Source organism: Aulonocara sp. 'chitande type north' Nkhata Bay, linkage group LG1, assembly GCF_057382095.1.
Source record: "Aulonocara sp. 'chitande type north' Nkhata Bay isolate Kocher_YH1m ecotype deep benthic linkage group LG1, A_spYH_male_GT1.1, whole genome shotgun sequence".
NCBI classification, from domain to species: Eukaryota; Metazoa; Chordata; class Actinopteri; order Cichliformes; family Cichlidae; genus Aulonocara; species Aulonocara sp. 'chitande type north' Nkhata Bay.
This window is the reverse complement of record NC_141344.1, coordinates 16,082,908-16,104,131: the sequence shown is the minus strand read 5'-3', so window position 1 is coordinate 16,104,131 and position 21,224 is coordinate 16,082,908. Positions and strand designations below refer to the sequence as shown.

General features: G+C 40.3%; 1 protein-coding gene across 1 annotated transcript in view; it reads right to left on the bottom strand.

Moving 5' to 3' along the window:
* LOC147338873 (CUB and sushi domain-containing protein 1-like) overlaps positions 1–9,810 on the bottom strand; it is a 451,030-nt gene extending 441,220 nt beyond the window's left edge. Inside the window, exon 1 of the mRNA XM_086285727.1 lies at positions 9,325–9,810. Coding sequence (XP_086141853.1) covers positions 9,325–9,460 — 136 coding nt within the window. The 5' untranslated portion in view covers positions 9,461–9,810. The remainder of the gene's footprint in view (positions 1–9,324) is intronic.
* Between the last annotated feature and the right edge of the window lie 11,414 nt (positions 9,811–21,224).

Genomic DNA, 21,224 nt, shown 5'->3' with positions numbered 1-21,224 from the left:
TCAGTAGATGAGTGGGGTACAGATAATTTGAGGAAAAAACAAGGGACGACAGGGAGATGGGAGGTGGTTGTCAGGAAGAGAGGAACACAGAGACAGAGACACTAATAAACAATCTGAACCCTTTGCCAACCTGGAGAGTAATTATCACTGTGGCTCTATGTCGTTCCCCGTGTGGGTCGTGTGTGTGTGTGTGTGTGTGTACGTGTGCGTGTGTGTCTCACTGTCTCGCTCTCTCCCTAAAATCACATTAATGGATGAAAGTGGCTTCTGCTGCTGCTGACTCGTCGCTTTGAAATGGAAATGTAACTCATTGGCTCCATATGTAGAATGCACATCCACACACACTCATAAATACCCGACACACGCGCAACCACCCCACACACACGCACATACACACACACGGAGTGTAGGTACGCTCTCCCAGTGTCAAACATGCACACACTTTGCCCTTAAACCATGGAACTAAGTGAGAGAAAAAACTGAAATAACACTAATGTAACATTAACAGACACATTAGCCTGTTTAATGTTAGCCTGCTAGCCAGCTATTAGCCTACAGCTTATAGAAAATGTCATGCTAACAGAGAGGCAAAGCGGAAATAATAAAACAGCAAACGTGCCGCACTGACAGACCCATTAGCCTTTAAATTCATCGTGTGGCTTCACCAGACCAGCAGATTCGAAGCTGCAGGGTATACACGATTGACACTCATTCGATATGAGATAGTTATTCAAACTCGTGCCTTTGAGTAAATCACTGAATTCAGACCAGTTCTTACCAGCTCACCCTGCACTGTCATCAAAAAGTGATTCTCCCTACCTGGTTTAGTAATTACCATATTACTTTTATCTGGGTTATTTAAGTTTCATAGCTATGGGGAATCGTGCAGTGAGGAATAGTTTACACAGACCAGCTAAGGAACTAGATGAAAAAACCCTCAGCATCCCAGTTCAAGGAGTGCTGATGCTGTGCCGGAGGATCAGGGCTGCAGAAGGCACAAAAAAAGAACTTCTCAATCTCATTTGGTAACACGCACTTTAACACTTAGAGCACGTCTTTTGTGGGAATGCGTCACTCAACTAAAAACATTTCCTAAATTGCCCTTGCATTTGTGAAAAGAAGTTTGTTCATTTCTAGAAGAAGCATGAAGAATGAAGCAGCCAATGTGGCGGACTGCTATTTGAGCCGCCGCTACCAGCATGCATTGCACGGCCACTAATGGGACAAATGAACGGGAAGCAGTGGAAATTATGAACTTTACTGGAATTGGTTAAAAAATGTACCATAGCTGTTGATGTACTGAATAATCTGTCAAATTAAATTTGGATATTAGTTTTCATGGGTGTCTTGTAGTCACGCCGACAGATCTTTCATTATGAACTCCATTTGAAAGGTTCATTTCATGCTTATTTTTAGAGCTGGCTGGCTGAGTAATCCTGTGTTATGAAATAACCCTCAGCTCCCACCACAGCGAGGCGTCTGCACCACAAGGTGCAGGAAAACAGCAATAAACTGCTGTGCCAAACGTGGCTGCATTAAAAACTCCGCAGCAGCCGAATGCAAAGTTTAAGACATGATGCAAATTGAGGGTGTCATAGTTTGTTGCAGCTGATAGCTATATGATGTATCTGGGGTTTTAATGGCATGCAGCAGAACTTTATTTAGATTTATTTCATTTATTCAGGCAAAACACTATTAAAAAGATGAATTGAGTGGTCTCTGTTACTCAGCATTACCATTAACATGGTGGTTCTGAAGAAGAGCTTAAAAACTACACTAGACATGACATTTATCCTTGCATACAAATGGGTGGTAAAACACAACTGGGCGACCAATGCAACACCACTTTTATAGTACTCATAATTTTGAGGTCTGTCAAGCCATTCCATATGATATACACATGGGCTTTTATTTCCCTTTTTTCATGCTGTCCTCTCAGATTTTAAATGACAGATAGATGTGAGATTCTGCTGTGTGTGATGCAGTATTTACTGCTAGCATGAAATATTTGAGTCCAGTCATTAATATCAACAGATTTCAGAGCCCTGTGTGACCGTGCCTTTAGGTCAGTTTGGCGGATTTCCCTTCGCATCCAAGTTATAAATTCACGGCAGACATGGTTATGATGTCATTACTTAATGCTAGACATTACTAGCCGAGCAGCACAAGATGGAAAAGTCATTCCTGATTAATTGCGTCTGCTGGGGAATACATTTTCATTTTCTCTTTCACTTTGTCTCCCCCTGCATAGCATAGCAGCGCCTCCTGTTCCTCTCTGTTCCAATCTCTCACACACTTGTTCTGCTCTCTGCTTTTTCCTTAACTTATCTCTCTCTCTCTCTGTCTTCATATGCATTCTCATTTCCACTCTTAGTCTTTCTCTCACTGCCCTCTCCCCCCTGTATTAGTGTACTGTATGTAGGCCATGGCTCTGTTAAAAGTTCTGTCATTTGAACACTATAAAGACAGATTACTTGCTCGTTTTGCTCAAACCAGGATGGATTCATCATCAGATCATCAGAAACTTTATTGTCATTGTCATGAGAACAACGAAATTAAGAATGGTCCCCGATCATTGCATCATCCCTAGCAATATCAAAATATAAATAAAACAATAAAATTCAATTGCTAAAATGGAAAGACTTTTTCTTTCCAACATAACAAGGATAATGGCCCATATATATTTAACATCTATTGTGTATGTTAGCCAATAATTAACTGTTGTGACCCAGTAGCGCCTTCTATTGTTTTTCCCTTTATATGTTATGCATATATAAATATGCATATTTAAATTTCAGATTTCAGTATTTGTTACATCTCTCTGTATGCCTCACTCTCTCTCACACACACGCCACCTCGTTCCTCTCCACTGAAGTGTGTACTCAGTAGTTAACTGTATTGAAGCGTGTGTGTGTGTGTGTGTGTGTGTGTGTGTGTGTGTGTGTGTGCATTCTCTGGTCTCTCCGGACATCTAGAAGGACTCTTAAGTACCTGAAAATCATCAGCACTCAATGAGTTGTCTCACTCTGTCTGTTGCAGGTGCACCGACACGTAAAGGGTCTCTTCTGCAGTGTCTCAAGCTCAGATTATTTGAAATGTGTGTTAGTGTAACTGAGGGGAATCAATTACAAAACAAACACCAGAGAACACCTGAACACGTGTGTGTGTGTGTGTGTGTGTGTGTGTGTGTGTGTGTGTGTGTGTGTGTGTGTGTGTGTGTGTGTGTGTGTGTAGCTTTTTATTATTTATTACGCAAGCATAGTGGGATGTAATAATTGTTCCAGTACTTCTCTTGCAAATGAAGCAGTAAATTATAAAGATATGCATGCAAATGTACAATACAAACTCCTGTCACGAGCGAAAACAGTGCATCTCATGGAAATTGTTACATTTTTACATAAACAAACCTCTGATCATTTTTGGATAGTGTCTATGAATAAATTCAGTATGTGCAAAGCAGCAGCACGTAAAACTACCATTTTATTTTTATGTTATTACAAATTTCATTTATTTTCATAATTCAGTGACTGGAATCTTCAGCAGGACCAACTGCAACTACAAAGCAATGTGCAACAAACAAATTGCTTCACATGTGGGTGGAGCTTTAAAAATGTCTTAGGTGGTAGCAGGTGGAAGCTGACCTATTCAAACCTCTGACATCCAGGGTCTGGTGTTCTCTTGATGTGCTACTTTAAGGCCTTCAGAAAAGATGGTTCAACATCCAAGGGAAGAAATAAAATAATAAATCCTTTCATTGTGCAAGAAATCACAGGAAACCCCAGTGAGTGGAAAATAAAATTTGAAGTCTCTCGGAAGGGGATGCACAAATTTACCTGAAAGGTGGGTGTGTCAGGAAAAAGCACATGCTGCCCACACGCATCATTAAAGCAAAGCTATAGATTCCTGGCACAGGCAAAGACTAGTGCCCCCACTTATAATAAAGTTTCACATGCACAGAATGGGGCCTGATAGAGATATATGCACCATCCCATCCATAAAGATAAACTTAAAAGAACAATGTGCTCACTTGTGTGACTCATTATCACAAACATTTAGGAGAAAGGGAAATTTGATAATGCATATAGTGAGGTCATAAATTCAAGAGTGACTGTAAAAAATATTGAATCACTTTACCTATAATGATCTGTCAACTCATACATTTAATTTTACTGCAGATCACTTAATCCAAGTGATAAAGTGAATCCAAGCATATCTCACTTGGATTCACTTTATCACTAGCATTAAAACCAGCAGAGTTATTATTTGTGGGCAGCACGGTGGTGTGGTGGTTAGTCCTTCAAAAAACCAACAGTGCGTAACCTGGTGGGGATGACAGTTTGTACAGTTTGAATGCTGATCAGTTGGAAAGTGGACCAGAACAGGAAAGGGAGTAGGAAGGAGTTCACCAAGTACTGAGAGAAGTAAGGGGGAAAAAAATAAAAAAATAGTATGAAAGGCACAGATTTTATATAGTATACTATACATGTTCAATTCAATCTTATTCATAGAGCACCAAACCACAGCAGACCTCAAATTGCTTTATATTGAAAATAAAGCCCATACAAGAATACAGGAAAAACAAAAAACAATCAAATTAACCCCTCTCAGCAAGCACTTGGTGATAGTGGGAAGGAAAAACTCCCTTTTGACAGGAAGAGACCTCAGGGAGGGGCAGCTCTCTGCCACAAACGGTTGGAATTTATGACCAATTATTCTCAGAAAATCCTTACGTTCTATATGCTCATTATCACTCGTGGCAATAATATGAGCCACTGTCACTGTAACAGTTTAATTTTCAATAAATATCTCAGAGTGGGGAAACTATACGCTTGTTTTGGCAAGTTGTTAAGTGACCAGTTTGATAGATGCAAATATATAAGTACAGCAACAAGTCATCCATATTAACGGATAATGGATGCAGTAAATAAATGGAGGAATAGCATCTATCGACATTACTGAAATGCGCTGAACATTTATGGTTGTGAACTGTGATTAAAAAAGCCAACAGGTGTATGTACACATGGTTTTATAAATCTGATTAATGTATGACGCAGACCATTTTCAGTTTTTGTGTGCTTGTATACATCTGATATGGCTTCCACACAGGATTTTATAAACTAAGTCACTGGACCTTGAAATAATGTGTTCTGAACAGATGAATCAAAGGTGTTTGTTTAGCCACAGTAACAGAGCAAAGCTTTTCAGGAGAAGAAGTGATGGAAAACTGTAATGGAAATATTTGTCAGATTACAGTACATACAAGAAAACCCTCAAATATCTTTCAGCTTAAGAGTGGACACAAATCCAGAGAGCCAATGTCAGGAACTGGTGGACAAAGCAGCAAAAAGAAGTTATTTCGATTACAGAGGACAATAGCTTCTGAAGCCATGAGTGTACCTACTTTTCCACACAGACTAAATTACATCGATTCATATTTTTGCTAAATAAATAATTGAAAAAGCAATGTTTTTCTTGATGGGTTGTTTTATTACTTTTATTCAGACTGTTTCAAATCATTTCTTATCCAAGTATATCAAAAAGCCAAAATTTGGTAGGGTGGTGCTTAGTTTTTTTATAATGAACAGCACAAGCACAGAGACACAAGCTCAGAGCATTTCAACTCTACTGGATTTCAATATATAACCTTTGATTTTGCATTCGTCCTAGAAGGGAAACCTACTTTCCAGGCAAAATAAGTAACAATTTGTTTTAACTCACTGTATTTATCAATCATAGGCAGAAGACAAATGCTTATATTTAAACACTTTAAAATAGCTTTATATAAACAATTGAAAAATGTAACTTCTCAATTTCTCCTACACAGTCGTATTCCATTATGCCAACATTTCATTTATTAACACACTCCTTCCATTTACATGCATCATAAATGCATGTGATAAACATTACAAACATTAGTTTCACTTATTTAACTATTCCGCACATCTTTATGTCATACCCTTATGCCTCAGTAATGAGATAACAGGTGGTTGCATATGGAGAGAAATCATTAGCCAGGGCTGACACCTGAGCAAAATTTATTCACTGAAGATGATGTAGGCCATGAATGAAAGATTTAGGAACAGCTAAGTAAGTGGACCTTGCTTTAGAAACATTTACCACAAGCACGTCCGTGTCCCCAAGGTTAAAAAATAAAGAACTCCATGCTCAAGTCTTCTAAAATACTGTTAACATCATATTAAATGGTGTCTGACATATACACCCACTTCTTCTTTCACATTTTCTCATGCTTTCTGGATTTTCACTGCAAGAGGTTTCACACTTTTTCTATACATCTAATTCCCTCGGTTTGCTGTTTCTAAAGTGAATGTGGATTGTGCAGATAGCTCTATTTTAATTAGCTACCTTCTCACAGTATATGTGTGTGTGTGTGTGTGTGTGTGTGTGTGTGTGTGTGTGTGTGTGTGTGTGTGTGTGTGTGTGTGTGTGTGTGTGTGTGTGTGTGTGTGTCTCCATCTGTGCATTTCCCGTGTGGGATATTAGTATGCCAAGCAGGGGGACAGACAGCTAGTTCCAATATCTTGTTGTTTGGCATTGATTCAATGTCAGCTAATTGTCACCGTGCGCATATACTTTCATTTGTGTGTCTGAGTGTGGATGTGTCAATACGTGCATTTGGGGCTAAATGTCCTGATAAACATTAAAAAGCTTCAAAAAACACAGACATTTAACCAGTTCTCACTTTGAAAGGGGAGCAGAAATAAGTCACTGGAATGTCCTATGTGTCGGAGTCTGCGTGTGTGTGTCGGCGTGTGTGTCGGTGTGTGTGTGTGCTCCTTTAAGAGTATAAGTGTGTGCGCGAGTGATTAAACAAGTGCTTCATAGTCCCAGTGGGAGTCTAAAATGAAGTTCTCAGACATGTTATTCTCAGTAGTGTGTGCGTGTGTGTGTGTGTGCGTGTTCGTGTGTGTTTGTGAGAGTGTGCCAAAAATGTCTTTTGTACAGTCCCCTGTAGAGTGTTGTTAACAATATATCAATTATATAAGCAGTAGCTGGGTTTTATGGGAATTATCATCACAGTTGGACATTTGGACGTTTCTTGGCTATAACAACCTGTTGATGAAAAGGCTGAGTTTATTTTTTATTTATCTTTATTCCTGCTTGAGCTTCTGATGAAGGAAACGTAACTTGGCGAGTGAATGTAATGTAATGACAGTGAATAATTGAACTGAACATTTCGCAAAAAAAGATGTGGCTTCCAATAAACACAATGTTGATACACAGTTAGAATAATATTTATTTTATTTAATCATTAACTGATGTTCTTCAAATGCAAATTTCGATGTTCAAATTTAATCTTACTGACAGACTAAACCTAATAATGATAATGTATTTATAGAATATTTCGGCCAGTTAAAAGTTGCTTTGATCTCGACTATATTTGTTAAAAAAAATTGAGCCTGCTAGCAAAAACAACTACAACAATAATAATTGTGATAATAATCATAATAAATAGGAGTCGTGAATACAAGAATAAATTATGGGGCAATTATGAGTAGAACACCAAATATCACTGAATGACAGGGACTGAGATTCTAGGTAACATTTTCCTAAATTACTTTGAAAATATAATAATGAAACAAATCACAAGCATCATAAAAAGCTTGAGGACTATTTAAAGAAACATGTTCTTCACCTGGGCTTTTTTTTTTCTTTCAGCTGCAGTCATATCTGACTTTTTATGATATTTTTACATGACATTTCCAGACAATCAATTATTAGTTGTGTTGGAATTTAAAGTGCGACATCACATTTAAAAGGGTGGCAACCATCTGGGGTTTGAGGTTTGACGAAATAAATTATTGCCACCCCTCCGTCTGTCTTTCCAGATGTCTGTATGCCCTTTAATTTTCTCATTGTATTTCTGTGTGATTAACTCTTCAGCAACCAAAAGGCTTCATTGAGTCTATCATGTAACGCTTTCTTTAAATTGAGTAACATAATCAAAGAGAGATGCAGAGATGTAGAGACTTCAAGGATGATAAACACGGCATCAAACGCACAGACACGCACAGATCGGGACGAAAGATAAATCACAGGTGATAATCATAAACAGCTTAAAAACACATCTATCATATTTATCAACATACACAAATCGCACGCTGTCTTACATTTACTCAAATCGCTTTTTATTCTGGGTTGATGGCCTGTGTTTATGGCAGAATACAGATGGATAAACATACAACCACCAAAACACACACGCACACACCCTCAATATAATGCACAGTATTAAACATCCAGAGCAGATCAGAGTTAAGGGAAAACACAGCTTACACAAGAACAAAACAAGCTTACTTGCACACATATACATTTATCAAGAATTCTAGCACAGCTGGAGATCTACATCAGAGGGGGGAAGATCTGATGGGTCCATGCGTGAGAAGGGGAGTTTGGGAACAAAATACAGAGAGGACCAGCACCGAGGAAGAGAGGGAGGAGAAGCATACACAGAGAAGCTATTGATGACCTGAGTAACAGAGAAACGAATGTTAACACTTTTTTCTGTCTTCATCTATCTGTGGCACCAGGAAACTCTTGGCCACAGCCCCCCTCCCCCCAAATAAAAAGAGACATGCTGGGCTGTTGACATGAAGCATCAATCCCCTGTTATACCATCAGACTCCACGGCCTTTGAGAAAACTGCTCCTCTGTGTGAGTTCGACTCCACAAAATCACGTTCAACTATGAGCATGGGATTTCCCCTCTTCATGCCCTCCACATGAAAATCTCTCTCTGGTTATTCGTAGACTGTAAACTGAGTTGGTTGCTGAGCTGTGTCACCAAACAGGACTTTTAACTGCTTCAAATGCAAAATTTTAGTCACTTCATTTACTTAGAGGAGGTTATCTGGACAGCACAGAGGCCTGAAAACGAGCATGCCTACACTCCCCAGATGAAATATTGTGTCCAACTTGGCCGCTGCACGCTCTCTTCTCTCACGCGCACACGCACTCTCTTAACTCCCCGTGCTTGCATATAGGATATAGCTCTCACTCCCTCTTTTACAGTCTCTCTGTCCATCTTAGTATCTCAAACACGCACGCACAAAAAGGACGCATGCACGCAATGCCCGGAGCTGAGAGCGTGCGCGCACGCACGCACACGCGAAACTCTCCTGCACACACTCACACCAACGCTGTCTGCAGCAGCGAAACTGCATGCATTACCTTTCTGTCCCTCACTCTCGCCTGCGCGCGCACACGCAAAGTCCAACCTGCGAACACTGTGATCCTCCGGCACACGCGCGCGCATATGCATGCCTGCGCACGCAAACAAGCAGGCGATTTGAAAACCTCCAAAACTCACCCTTGGACGAGGAGAAATCCCCCAAGAGAAGCCCCAGCAGGAGGAGAAGCGGGAGGTCGCGTCTCAGCCTTCCCGTTTTCTTCACGTTCAGCCTCCTCCACATCAGCAGCATCTCTGGCGTTCCTAAATCCGTCATTTTGCTATTAAATAAATCCAAGCTGGCTTAATTTTAAAGCCCTCTCCCCACCTTGCCGCTCTGCTTGACTGAAGGAAGCGGAGGGGGGTAAAAGAGGACGGCCGCCCCCCTCCTCCTTATTCTTTCGTTTTTATATATTAAAAAAAAATACCCGAAGATCAATCACGAATATCCCCCACACACATGTCCATGTTAACGTTTGGACAGGACAACCGGTGACGGGTTGATGGTCTGAGATCGGGCAACACGCCGCTGGTGTGAGCTGTCATAGCAGAGACCGGAGGACCGGAGGAGAGAGACAGAGAGATGAAGAGATTTAGGGAAAGAGAGGAGAGAGATGGTCGGTAGGTCCGCACAGCACAGCGAGCGAGCGACGACTGAGAAAGGGGGGAGAGAGAGGGGGAGAGCGAGAGAGAGCATGGGAGAGAGAGGCAGAGTAAGAGTACGACAGACGGGTTAGTTGAGGAAGTAAAAGAGAGACGGTAAAAGTGGGTGATTGTGGAGGAGGAGGGGAGGAAGGAAAGATGAAGAAAGAACGAGCCACTGGAAACGGAAGAAAGGAGGTAAGCAGGTGAAGAGAGGGATGAGGGGATGAGAGGAAAGGGGGAAGCAAGTAAAGAAAGAGGGAAAGTAATGGAAAAAGAAGGGGAAAGGTTTGAAGGAGAGAGGATAGACTGGCAGAAAAGAGGTGGCGGACAGAAATTTCAGGAAAATTGAAGTGTGGAAGAAAGCGTGAAAAGGGAAAAACGGAGGATAAAAGCACAATGACGGAACAGAGCTGGAGCAAGAAATAAAGGAAGTCATAAGAGAAGGCGAGAAGGAAAAGGAATTAAAGGAAGGACAGAAAGAGAAGTGTGAATAAAATGATTGGAGAACTGTAGAGGTCTGGCGAGCAGAAGTCAGGAGAGAGGGGAAAACAGAGAAGAATTGGAGGATAAGAGTGACAGGGGGTGAAAGAGAAGGAGGCCAAAGAAAAGATGGTGTTGGGGGGTGGCTGGGTAGAGGAATTTAGAGAGGAGGGAGGCATAATAGATGCAGGAAGTGAGAAAGAGTGGGAGGAAAAAAAGACAAGACAAGTAAAGATGGATTTTAGCAAATGGAGGGAGAAGAAAGATCAGACAGAAAGACAGAGAAACGAAAAGACAAGTGAAGAGGAAAGGGAAAGGAAGGTGACACAGATTTTAAAAAAAGGACAGGTTGGGGAAGAGGAAACAAAGCAGGAAAGGTAAGTTAAAGAGCCAAGTGAGGTTAAATAGCCAATAAGACTTAAGTGAAGGAAGGGGATTGGAAATGTGGGCAGGCTGAGGAAAGACACAAGCAATATAAAGACAGAGTTGAAGTGACGGTTGCTGAAGGAAAGCTGACAGGAATGGGGGGAAAAAGAAGTTTTAAAAATGAGACGCTGATGTAGAGCTGTTAAAGAAAACTGAAAAACTAAAAACGACTGTTAGGGAGGAATAAAGGGGGAGAGTGGTGGCGCTAAAGAGAGGTAATGCTCTTGGCCGGCCTACCAAAGTCACACACACACGTGAAAATACCTGCTGCATATTTTCAATCACATTTCCAGACTATGTGCTTCCAGACTATGAGAAGGTCACCCGATGTTAAACTCACAAAAAATAATTTCACTCTACTTCTTGTTAATCAGTCTCAGTGTCGCATTAAACACCACTCTGATCCTCTCATCTTTAAGAGTGAATGTGTGTATGGTGTGTGTACCCCAAATGGAGCCACGAGCCAGTTATTGATCCCCGGTCCCCGGTGGCATGTACAGAGGATCAGACTAACAAGATTACAACGCTCCAAACACGACGTGGCGACTTAGCCCGCTGAGCCACAGACACGACCAACACACGGGAACATTTGAAGGCAAATGCACGTCACTCCAAATTTGTCCCATTACAGTATTTCACAGCAGGTGTCACCCAATACTTTCACACTATGAAAAGAGAAGCTTGTGAGTGGGTTTCCCAAAGTAAATGCACTGAAAACTGACATAGCTTTAGTGACATCACTCAGTTTTCTTAGAGATTTTCTGGGATTCAGATGAATTGTGGCAGCTATGAAGCCAATCACCCACTAAGGCCTTAAGATGTTCTTAATGGCATCCTCTATAAGAAGGGTTCTGTTTTTTTTGTAAATATATTACATTATGTTTGTTTTTGTGGATTATTTCTTGTGATTATTGCTGTTGTTCACATTTGCCGGGGAAAAAAAGTTGTGCCAAATAAAATATGTGGATCCACCCACTGTGGTGAACCCTTGCAAATAAGGGAGCAGCCAAATAAGCTTTGATTTTATGCTGTCGGTTATCTTGAAACAGTCAGTAAGGGATAATTCACTCAAGTCAGGAACAGAGATCCATAAACAAATCTAGTAAGGAACATTTTATTGCTAATAAATGTGTATTAGCGATTAATCAGTAAGCAACTTGTGCATCTAGCAGCTAAATAATTTAAAAAACAACTGAATTCAAACTAATCCTCATTTTGCTGTAGGCCCCCAGAGCAACTCCCGTGGGTCCTTTGACCACATGCTACAGGGATTTGTCGGCTACGGCAGCTTGTTGTCTGCTTCTTCAGATATTTTTCTTAATGCATTTTGTCCTGTCTGACACAAACGCTGCATTCCTTCCTGTACAGACAGTGAACCACCTAAACACTGACATCACATCCTGTGTGTGCATATCTGCATGCCAGAATCATGTGCTTTCACACGGGTTTATACAGTACGTGCGTGCTCGGCTGTTGTGCTACATGCTTTAGTGAGTGTGTTTCAGTGAGTGGATGTGTGTGTGTGGGTTGAGCTATTTCACAGCATTACTGTGAGTCATCCATCAAGCTGGTAGCTCTCTGTGCATTGGGCTAGTTTAGTCATTTTATATATATTTATAAAAACATTTTTTACATCCACTAGTGGGAGGCTTCATAACAGCATACGCTCCTAAAAAGACTGTAATTTTCAACCCTGACAAGAGGGTCGTTTGACACAAACACACATCTTCTGCTGCACTTCAACCAACAGGCAGACACAGGGAGGCAAAAAGGCAGATCTGAAATACAGACAGACAGACAGAAAGACAGAGAGATACATAGAAAGACAAACACACAGATGAATAGATGGGCACTAAGGATACCATCAGCACCATGCACCATTCAGCACTATGGAGAGCTCCTGTTTATAGCTCAGTGTAGTCAGGCTGCCATCTGCTGCTGAAAATTAAACTGCAGGAGAAAATGACTAGAGAGCAGAGGGAAAGTGCAAGCCACTGAAGTTTAAGTGCAGATACGCAGCTGAATATGAACCTGTGCAGAATGAATCAGTCAGGTCTACGATGGCCATCACTTTCACTCCAACTGGGTTCAAATCTGAGATATTTCTAATCTCAGAGACACAGAAGTTACTGTTGGAACATGTTTTTCCATCAATGAAAGAAATCAAGGATCATAGAATCCCACATTTTACCGCTCTGAAGGATACCTCTCATTTTAAAAGCTTTAATGGGGCCAAGGCTGTAATTATGGTTACAGCAGTAATGCAGTTGGGCATGTGGTGCAGCCAAGAATAAACAGGATCAAGTTGGAGATTTGACTCGAGAGCTTTATGGCTGTAGGTTTAGAACAAAAAGCATAAACGCTTTCTCTACAAACACATTTGCACTAACAGCTAATTAAACCACTGAAGGTCTCGCGTTTATTTATTTTACTGTGAACTAACAAAAGAGGAGAAAAACAGGTCCCCTCATTTGTCCTATGAGGAGCTGCTAACCTGTGAGTCAGAGTAGAAATGAACTGCATTTCAAACTAATGTCTCGCTGATGTTATCTGCAAACACACACACAAAAGAAGAAAATATCACCTCTCACTGCAGATGTATTCATTGCTCCTTTATTTTTGACCTCATTATGCAAAAACTCAAAGAACATCTAGATCTAAACTGCATTCTTCTTTAATGACTCTTTAAAAAAAAAAAAGGATTGGTTGCTTTGATAATTGTGTTTGCAACTTTTCGTATGAGGTCTGCCAGTTTTTCCACCGTATTCATCTATTTTAAAATAGCACACATTATTGTTTTTCCTCTTACATTAGATGTTAAAAAAGGAGGTGCATCTACTCAAGCTCAGACAGGGGTAAATATGCACTAACTTTACAAAGACAGGGCGGCTGCTCACTGTAGTAATGATAACATACATGGATAATTACAGCATGGAACATAAAGAGTAGGCACTAATCAAAGGCACAAGCATTGTTTTTACAATCACTTCCTTTAAAGTTCCCAGAGGCACAAAGCCTGTATTTCCACTGGAGACCTTTGTTTTCTGCTCTTCTCTTCTTCAGTGGCAAAGAAGCACTGTTGTGTCTCCAGCAGCTTTAGAGTTTAGCAGGGTTTTTGAGCTCAGACCACAGAGGGCCTGAAGTTGAAATATTTAAACTTTTGGTAAAACAGCACTCCACTTCAAATGGGTCTTCGAAAGTCTCTGAGCAACAGCAGGAGCCACAATCAGCACTTGCCCCAAAATCTGTTTAGAGCTGCTAGATGATTCACAGGATAACTGAGCATGAGTCAGTCAAATTTCATCACACAGTGTTTTCTTCCCTTTTGTGTTAAAAATGTCCCACGCATTAGATCAGTATTAACAGACAGACTCATAAAAGCATAAAGGTTTAACAATTAAATCTTTTTTTCCCCAGTTAATAAATAGCGTGGTAAATTATATTCAAAATCAAGTGTTGCAACTGGACTAGTTTTCACTTTACATTCAGTCATACAGTCATCGCATCAGATCATCCTCTGCCAAAACAATAAAGAAATAAACTATTTACTTCAGACTTAAAAAAATCTTTTTATCCAACTAAATCTATCTTTTAAGAATGCTTTGAACATTTTTGACTATATTAGTAGAAGTACACCAAACATTCAATTTCATCAAGCAAAATAACCAAGGGAACAAAAAAAGCACTCTGAAGTACCCTTGATCAAACATTAGAAGACAGCGAGGGAGAGGTTTGGGGGGGCGTTCAGATCCTTCTGTAATCACCATCGAGCAGCTCAACAACAGAAAAGAAGTATCTGCTATTTATAGTCTTGTGTTCCAATTTTAACACTAGGTACATACTGTAGTTTACATTTGTATCCTAACAACAGTACCTCCGTCAGGTAGCAGGTACTAGTTATAATTCATGTCTCTGCACCATAAGGGATGGATGGATGGATGGAAACATTACTGACGCAGAGTGGGATCATCTGCTCTGAATTTCCTTCAAGAACACCCAGAAGAACAATTCCTGGGCTTTGCAAATATGAGGTTTGAGCAACAGGTGGATGAGGATGTAAGCTGTAGAGGGACATTTGGCCTCACTGACATACATAGCCAAGCATAGCCACACGCTGAGCACTATCAAATTATGATGTTGTGTCTAATCATTTATCTTCTCGTCTAATAGTTTAGTATTTAAGAGACCAGCCGGTATCCAAGGCAACATCTTATTGCTACACGGTCACAAGATGGCAGGGTTATTTCTTCTACCTAAAACCATGCTAGGTCAACGCTACCCATCTTAGTGGGAATCTAAAACTGAAGAGTTTGGCTTTTTGATCAAGTGCTGTTTTAAAAAGTCCTGAATTCAAATTGGTTTGATTTGCAACAATATAAAAATGAGAAAAGGAAAAACTGGAGCAAAAAAAGAAACTGGAAACACTAAATGCTGACATTTTGGCATAAAGAATGAGTAGAAAGATAACCTTTTAAACAAATAACTGTTGACCTTAATTATGGGATGCTACCTGTCTTAGCACATAATGGCAGTTGTCATGGCATTTTCTTTTAGCCTGTAGACCAGAGACCTTTAAGTATGACTGAGGAGTTATTGTGTTTCCAAATCACAAATCACTGCATTTTAAATTGCGTTATTTTCACCTGATTTTGCTGTACAAGCGGGGCTGTGGGACCTATTTGCAATGGTTACCCAAATGTCAAAAGCACTACTGCAGCATGCCTATGTACCATTTTTAAAAGCCTTCTCCTATTATATTTAAATCACCCAGAGAAGCAGTAGGTACACACAGTGTGTCTTACTGAGGCAGGGTCAACAGAGGAGAACCTTAATTGACTCAACTTGAGTCCCCACAGGTTATGAAAACCAGCAAATTTTAATGAGCGCAGGTCCAAGGTGAGCCACTATATTTATTCAACTTGACGGCAAAAGTTTTAACGCAACTCATTCGTATGAGAAATATGGAACTACTTTGCAGTGCTCTGCCATACCCGAGTTGTCTTCAAGTATCTTCCCTATCAAATACAAGGCCCCATGTTCAGAGGATTGTGTGCTCTGTGCTGCTTATTCAGATCCGTCTGTATATGCCTCTGTGTGTGTGTGTGTGTGTGTGTGTGTGTGTGTGTGTGTGTAACTGTGAGCTAATAGAGAACACACCTGTTCTCCTAAGAGAACTAAAAGTCAAACACGAAGTCTTTTAGAGGGAATGACAGAAGAGGGGAGAGAATACAGAGCACAGGGAGGTGCCAAGACAGAAACATGAGCAGAGAAGAAAATCAAAAGAATTTTAGACAAAGATTAAGTAGGATGTTACACTAGAACAAATGAAGGAACTCAGAGGTCAGGAAACACAGACAACTGTGATGAGGGATTTAAGAAGAAGATCAGGTGAAAGTGGAAAAGGGGTCAAATTAAAAAGGAAAGTGTTAGAGGACAGGAGCTCTGCGGAAAGAGATAGCTGAAGAGAAGTTGCTGGTGATTCCAGCATATTCTCAACAAATGGCTTCCTGACTAAAACTTCAGCTCCATGTCTCCACTACTGCATTTCCTTTTTCTTCCAGCGATAAAATGAGTCCTTGGTGACTTATCAACCTTGAAGACACCTGCTGATTTTAAATAAGATATAAAATCCTTAATTAGCTAAAGGAAAAAAAGTTACTGCACCAAGATCGAAGTCCTGCTCTGGCACTCCATGTCAAATTATTTATGCCCTACAGGTTTCGTCTTTATCCAGGTTATTATTAATTGTTGGCTTGAAGGCGGCAATAATTAAAGTCGTAGCTTTAAGTGACTGAAAATGATGGCTAGGCATGAAATCTAAATGTATCTAGGGCTGATAAATAGATCAAATTTATAACACCAATCAATATGCACAATCCCTGAAGTAAAACTTGCATTATTAAAGGGTAGATTCATGCAGCGTCGGCAAATGGAAAGAACAGAAAACTTTGTATTATTGCAGCATACAAGCATTCGAGCATTACTTGCAGAGACAACCATAATGCATACCTACTCGTAATTGTGCGTAAATGTGGACATCTTGCTGAGTTGGTTATTATAGCTCTCAGAACATGTTGAAACATCACACTCTGATTTAATAATGTGAATATGAAACATTTTGTCATCAAAGGTCAGAAGGAAGATGGATAATATTAATCATCCTGTGAGTCCAAAAGAAACATTTCAGTTCAGTTCATTTTTATTTCAAACATTTCAAACATGTGCCTTCACAATCATTACAAAATATCATTCCATTATTTGTTTGAAAAGGAGTAGGCAGAACATAACATAATGATGAATTATTGAGTAACATTGCAGGACAGACAGGACAGAGGAACGCTGGCAGGGAATAGGGAATTATCTTGATTCGGATGAGGCCGCTATCCCAAAATAGGTCAGAGGGAAAAGTCCACCAAGGTGCAGCACAGGGCATATTAAAAGGAAGTGGAGGAATTTGTGTTAATTTGTAACTATGAACCAAACAGCCAGTGCTTTCTTGATGCTGTCACTAAGAGAGCATCTTTGAACTGACTCCACTGATAATGAACAGGAGAATGACTTCATCGACACCGTGGCATGAAGCTGTTGAGGGGAAATCGCCACATTTTCAGTTTCTGAGCTATTTGCACCAACACTGGGGAGAAAATGGAAAATAGGTGTAGCAACGCAGTAGAAAGGAACTTGTGAATTAGGATTCAACTGAGTTACTGAGGAGCGGGGGGTTGTTAGGTGGAGAGGGAGTGTGGGTGGGGAGAGTAAACAGATTGGGAGGAGGTGGTGATGATAATGATGAAAGCTGTGTGGTGAGCGTGCGGGCTGGTGGGAGGGGGAGTGGTAGGAAAACAGGAAAGAGATGGGGAGGGGGTGGTAATGATGATGGTAAGGGACGATGAGATGTGGTTAAATAAGAAATGATTCGCAAGATTAGGAGGGAAGGAGAGGAAGCAAGGAGCTTATGTGATGATGAGATTGGCTTAAACAAGGAGGTGGAGAGTGGAGAAAGTAGTCAGCTGAAGAGAAGCCACTGGAGAAATGGAGGGAAGGAGTTCGAGGGTGTGGAGGGATGAGAGGAGGATAGACAAGGTGTATGAATACACACAATGTGCTATTGACCGAAGGCTTTCCTTGTTAATTGCACATTCCCTGTGATTGCACTGTGAAATATGGTGCTGAATGAGAATAACTTTCTCTCGCTCTTTTTTTCAGACAGAGAAAGAGAGAGGGCGAGAGCAACAGGCATGAGTGAGACATGAGGGAAAAGACAAGGAGACAGAATATAGGAGCAAAAACGTCTGCAGCAATTTTAATGGCAATCAATCTACTAGCTGCTGCAACTCTTTACTCAAGACTGCAAATGTGGTGGCACTAGAGGAAAAGTCAGGGGGGGACTGTCTATCATCGTGATATATATCATCTGGGCACTGTGGAATAACGGCATCAAATGTCATCCATGCAGAACATGTTTATTTCACAGGAAAAAACTAATTTTAAAGATCCCTCGGATGCTCAAGTGGACATCGGAAACGCCTGTGCAAAAATTTCACAGGAATCCAGCCAACAGTTATTACAATAATTCAATGAGGAGTAAAGTGGAGTTCTAATATACAAAAATACTTTTTTTCAAAAAGCAAATGAACCTTAAGAGCCAGTCCTGAATCTACATTCTTATCTCTCATTTACCTAGTTATTGCATATAAAAGAAAACACCAGCAAAACAGCATGTGCAAAGAGACTAATTGTTTACACAGGCAACAAAGATGCCTGGCAGTCTTAAACCTTTGCAAAACATTAAAAATTCATTTCTGAAACCCACAGAGAAAGGAAATCTGCAGATGTTTTCTGGATACAAGGCACTCACACTGTGCTGGGTTATATGAAATGGAGAAATCTATATTATGGTTTTGAAAAGATGAGTTGTATGAATCGTGTTACTTGGAATAACACCAAGTAGTTATGAAATTTGTTTTACCTATGTATCACATACATGGTTTAGACACCTACATATACCAACAATATAGAAGTCACACTTTGATCTTCCACATGTTTGATTTGGCTGGATCCCACAAACCTGACACAACCTGATACAAACCTCACCATTTATCCAGGCTTAGGACCGGAACTAGGTGTACACTGGACTGTGGCCCCCACATATTTACATGAGTACATCAGCAGGACCGCTCAGATTCAGAGGTTTGGAGACAGAGTTAAAGCGGCAACAGTGAAATAGTTTAGATGTAGTCTAGAAGAAGGATAGTACAAATATAGGACAAAGGATTCCGAAGCTTCAGATGCAGTGAAGAAGAATATGCATAAGAGGATGCTAGAGATAGGCTGAGACGGTACCAGATGAACTGCTGTGGCAACTCCTAGATGAAGTACACAAAAAAAGAAGAATTCATTCTTTGATCAGCCAGTTATGTATTGTGCAGGTCCTCTTTACGCTGCCAAAAAGGCTTAATTAACCTTCATTAATTGGAAGCAAAACCTTTAGTGTCTTTAGATGTTTACTAGGCATCAAAGTCTGCATGCTAGGACAAGGCCTTTGACTCTTTATGTTTTTTGATCCATTCTTGAATGACTTTTGTGGGTTTAGAAAAAAAAAAGTACAGGCTATCTGTCATTGTGGTGGATTAGAACGCTGAGGGTGGATCTACTTTGCCATGAAATAATTTACACGTGAGACTAAGTGTTTTCAGCATGATCATAACAAACTGTATAGCCTAACACTGACTGAGGGCTATACGGTTTCTTCTATCCAGTGAAACACAAAAGTGTTTCAAGTGTTACTGTTGACTTCCTATCAGCTTGAAACAGTCTAGACAAGCTCTTGTGACCTCTGGCATCTGCAAAGCATTTTAACCCTGAGCGGCGCCTCTCACTGGATATCGCCTCTTTTTCAGATCATTTTCTGCAAACTCTGTGCAGGAAAATCCCAGCAGATCCACAAGCCTATCTGATTCCAACAGCCCCGTTCAAAGTAACTTAAATCACCTTTCTTCCCCATTCTCACTTCATTCTACACTTCAGCAGGTCGTCTTGACCATGTCTACATGCCTAAATGCATGGAGTTGCTACTATGTGGTTGGCTGATTAGATATTTGCATTGATGAACAGTTGAACAGGTAGCAAAGCAGCCGGTAAGTGTGGCTGCAGCAGTCTTCCAGTGCAGAGGGAGTTCAAACTATGATATTTTTCACCTGCAGGTTCAGAAAGACCCACACTTAGACTTTTGATGACTTGGCTATTAAATTCTGGCTGAAATTATGCTATTATGAGAAAATATCTTCTCTAAATTAACCTCCCATGATAAATTTAATTGCAGTCAAGCAAACACTCAGCTTCAGTCCATTTACTTCATATTTGCCTGTTTAGGCACAGTGACAATGGTGTTTTACTGCCACTGCTCTAAGTGTGGAAAAAAATCATTCATCTGCTTCTTGTGCTGTGGCCATGAGAAGCGACTGTACGTTCTGTGCTTTTCTTCATTTTTCTTAGGTTGCCCTCATAAATGCAGACCTACTTGTTTAGATTGAGTTACTATTAAATACATGCCATTATTGCTTTTAAAACATGGCATTTAAAATGAGGGACAAAATACCATTATGATCTCATTTTTATGACCCTGCTCGTCATAATGATGAACAACTAGAAAGTCTAGGGAACCCCTGGGTGGTGTGTGTCAAATTAACCTCCATATTAATGCTGGGAGTCAAGGTTTCCCATTGCAATATTAAAGAATGATCAATGGTTTTTCACTTCACCTGTTTTTTTATGTCGCTGCAGCTGTATTCTTCTCAAGAGACGGTGTAACCACCTGTCAGTGGTTTTAATGTTGTGACAGCTATGGGCACGTGGGCTTTATGAAAACTAAATCACTGCACAGCTGGAGAAATATGCTCTCAGGAGGAGTTCTGCACTAAATCTGCTCAAACCCGTACTGTCACATCAGATCAACACAAACTGAATAAAATAGATCAGTATTCAACATATCACACGAAATAAAAATAAAATAAAGTATTTCGGCGAACGTAGATTGTGAAAGGTGGGATGAGATGAGACAGAAAACAAATCTCGAAACAAAAACATCATTTTGTTCCCCTTTTATTAGCAGAGGAAATATTGCTGCACCTGTTTTATTGGTTGGTGACAAATGACATGTAATGCATCTGACTACATGCTTTATAAGGAGATATATATAAGTGAACACAGGTGTTTCACAGTAAATCCATACTATAATTACCCAAACAATCACTGGCTTTGTGAAACATCTGCCTCCAAAAGTATTCATCATTTATAAACACCAGGTGTTCTCCATTGCAGAAAGCAATTTACACAATTCATAATAACCCCAGTATGTTTTCACTGCCTTACCTACTGATTTCTTTATATTCCACCCTTATGTACCGCTATTGAATTAGAAAACTCTAACACCCTGCATATAATGTTGACTATGATATGATCTTTATGCAATGCAGATGCACACATCCTGA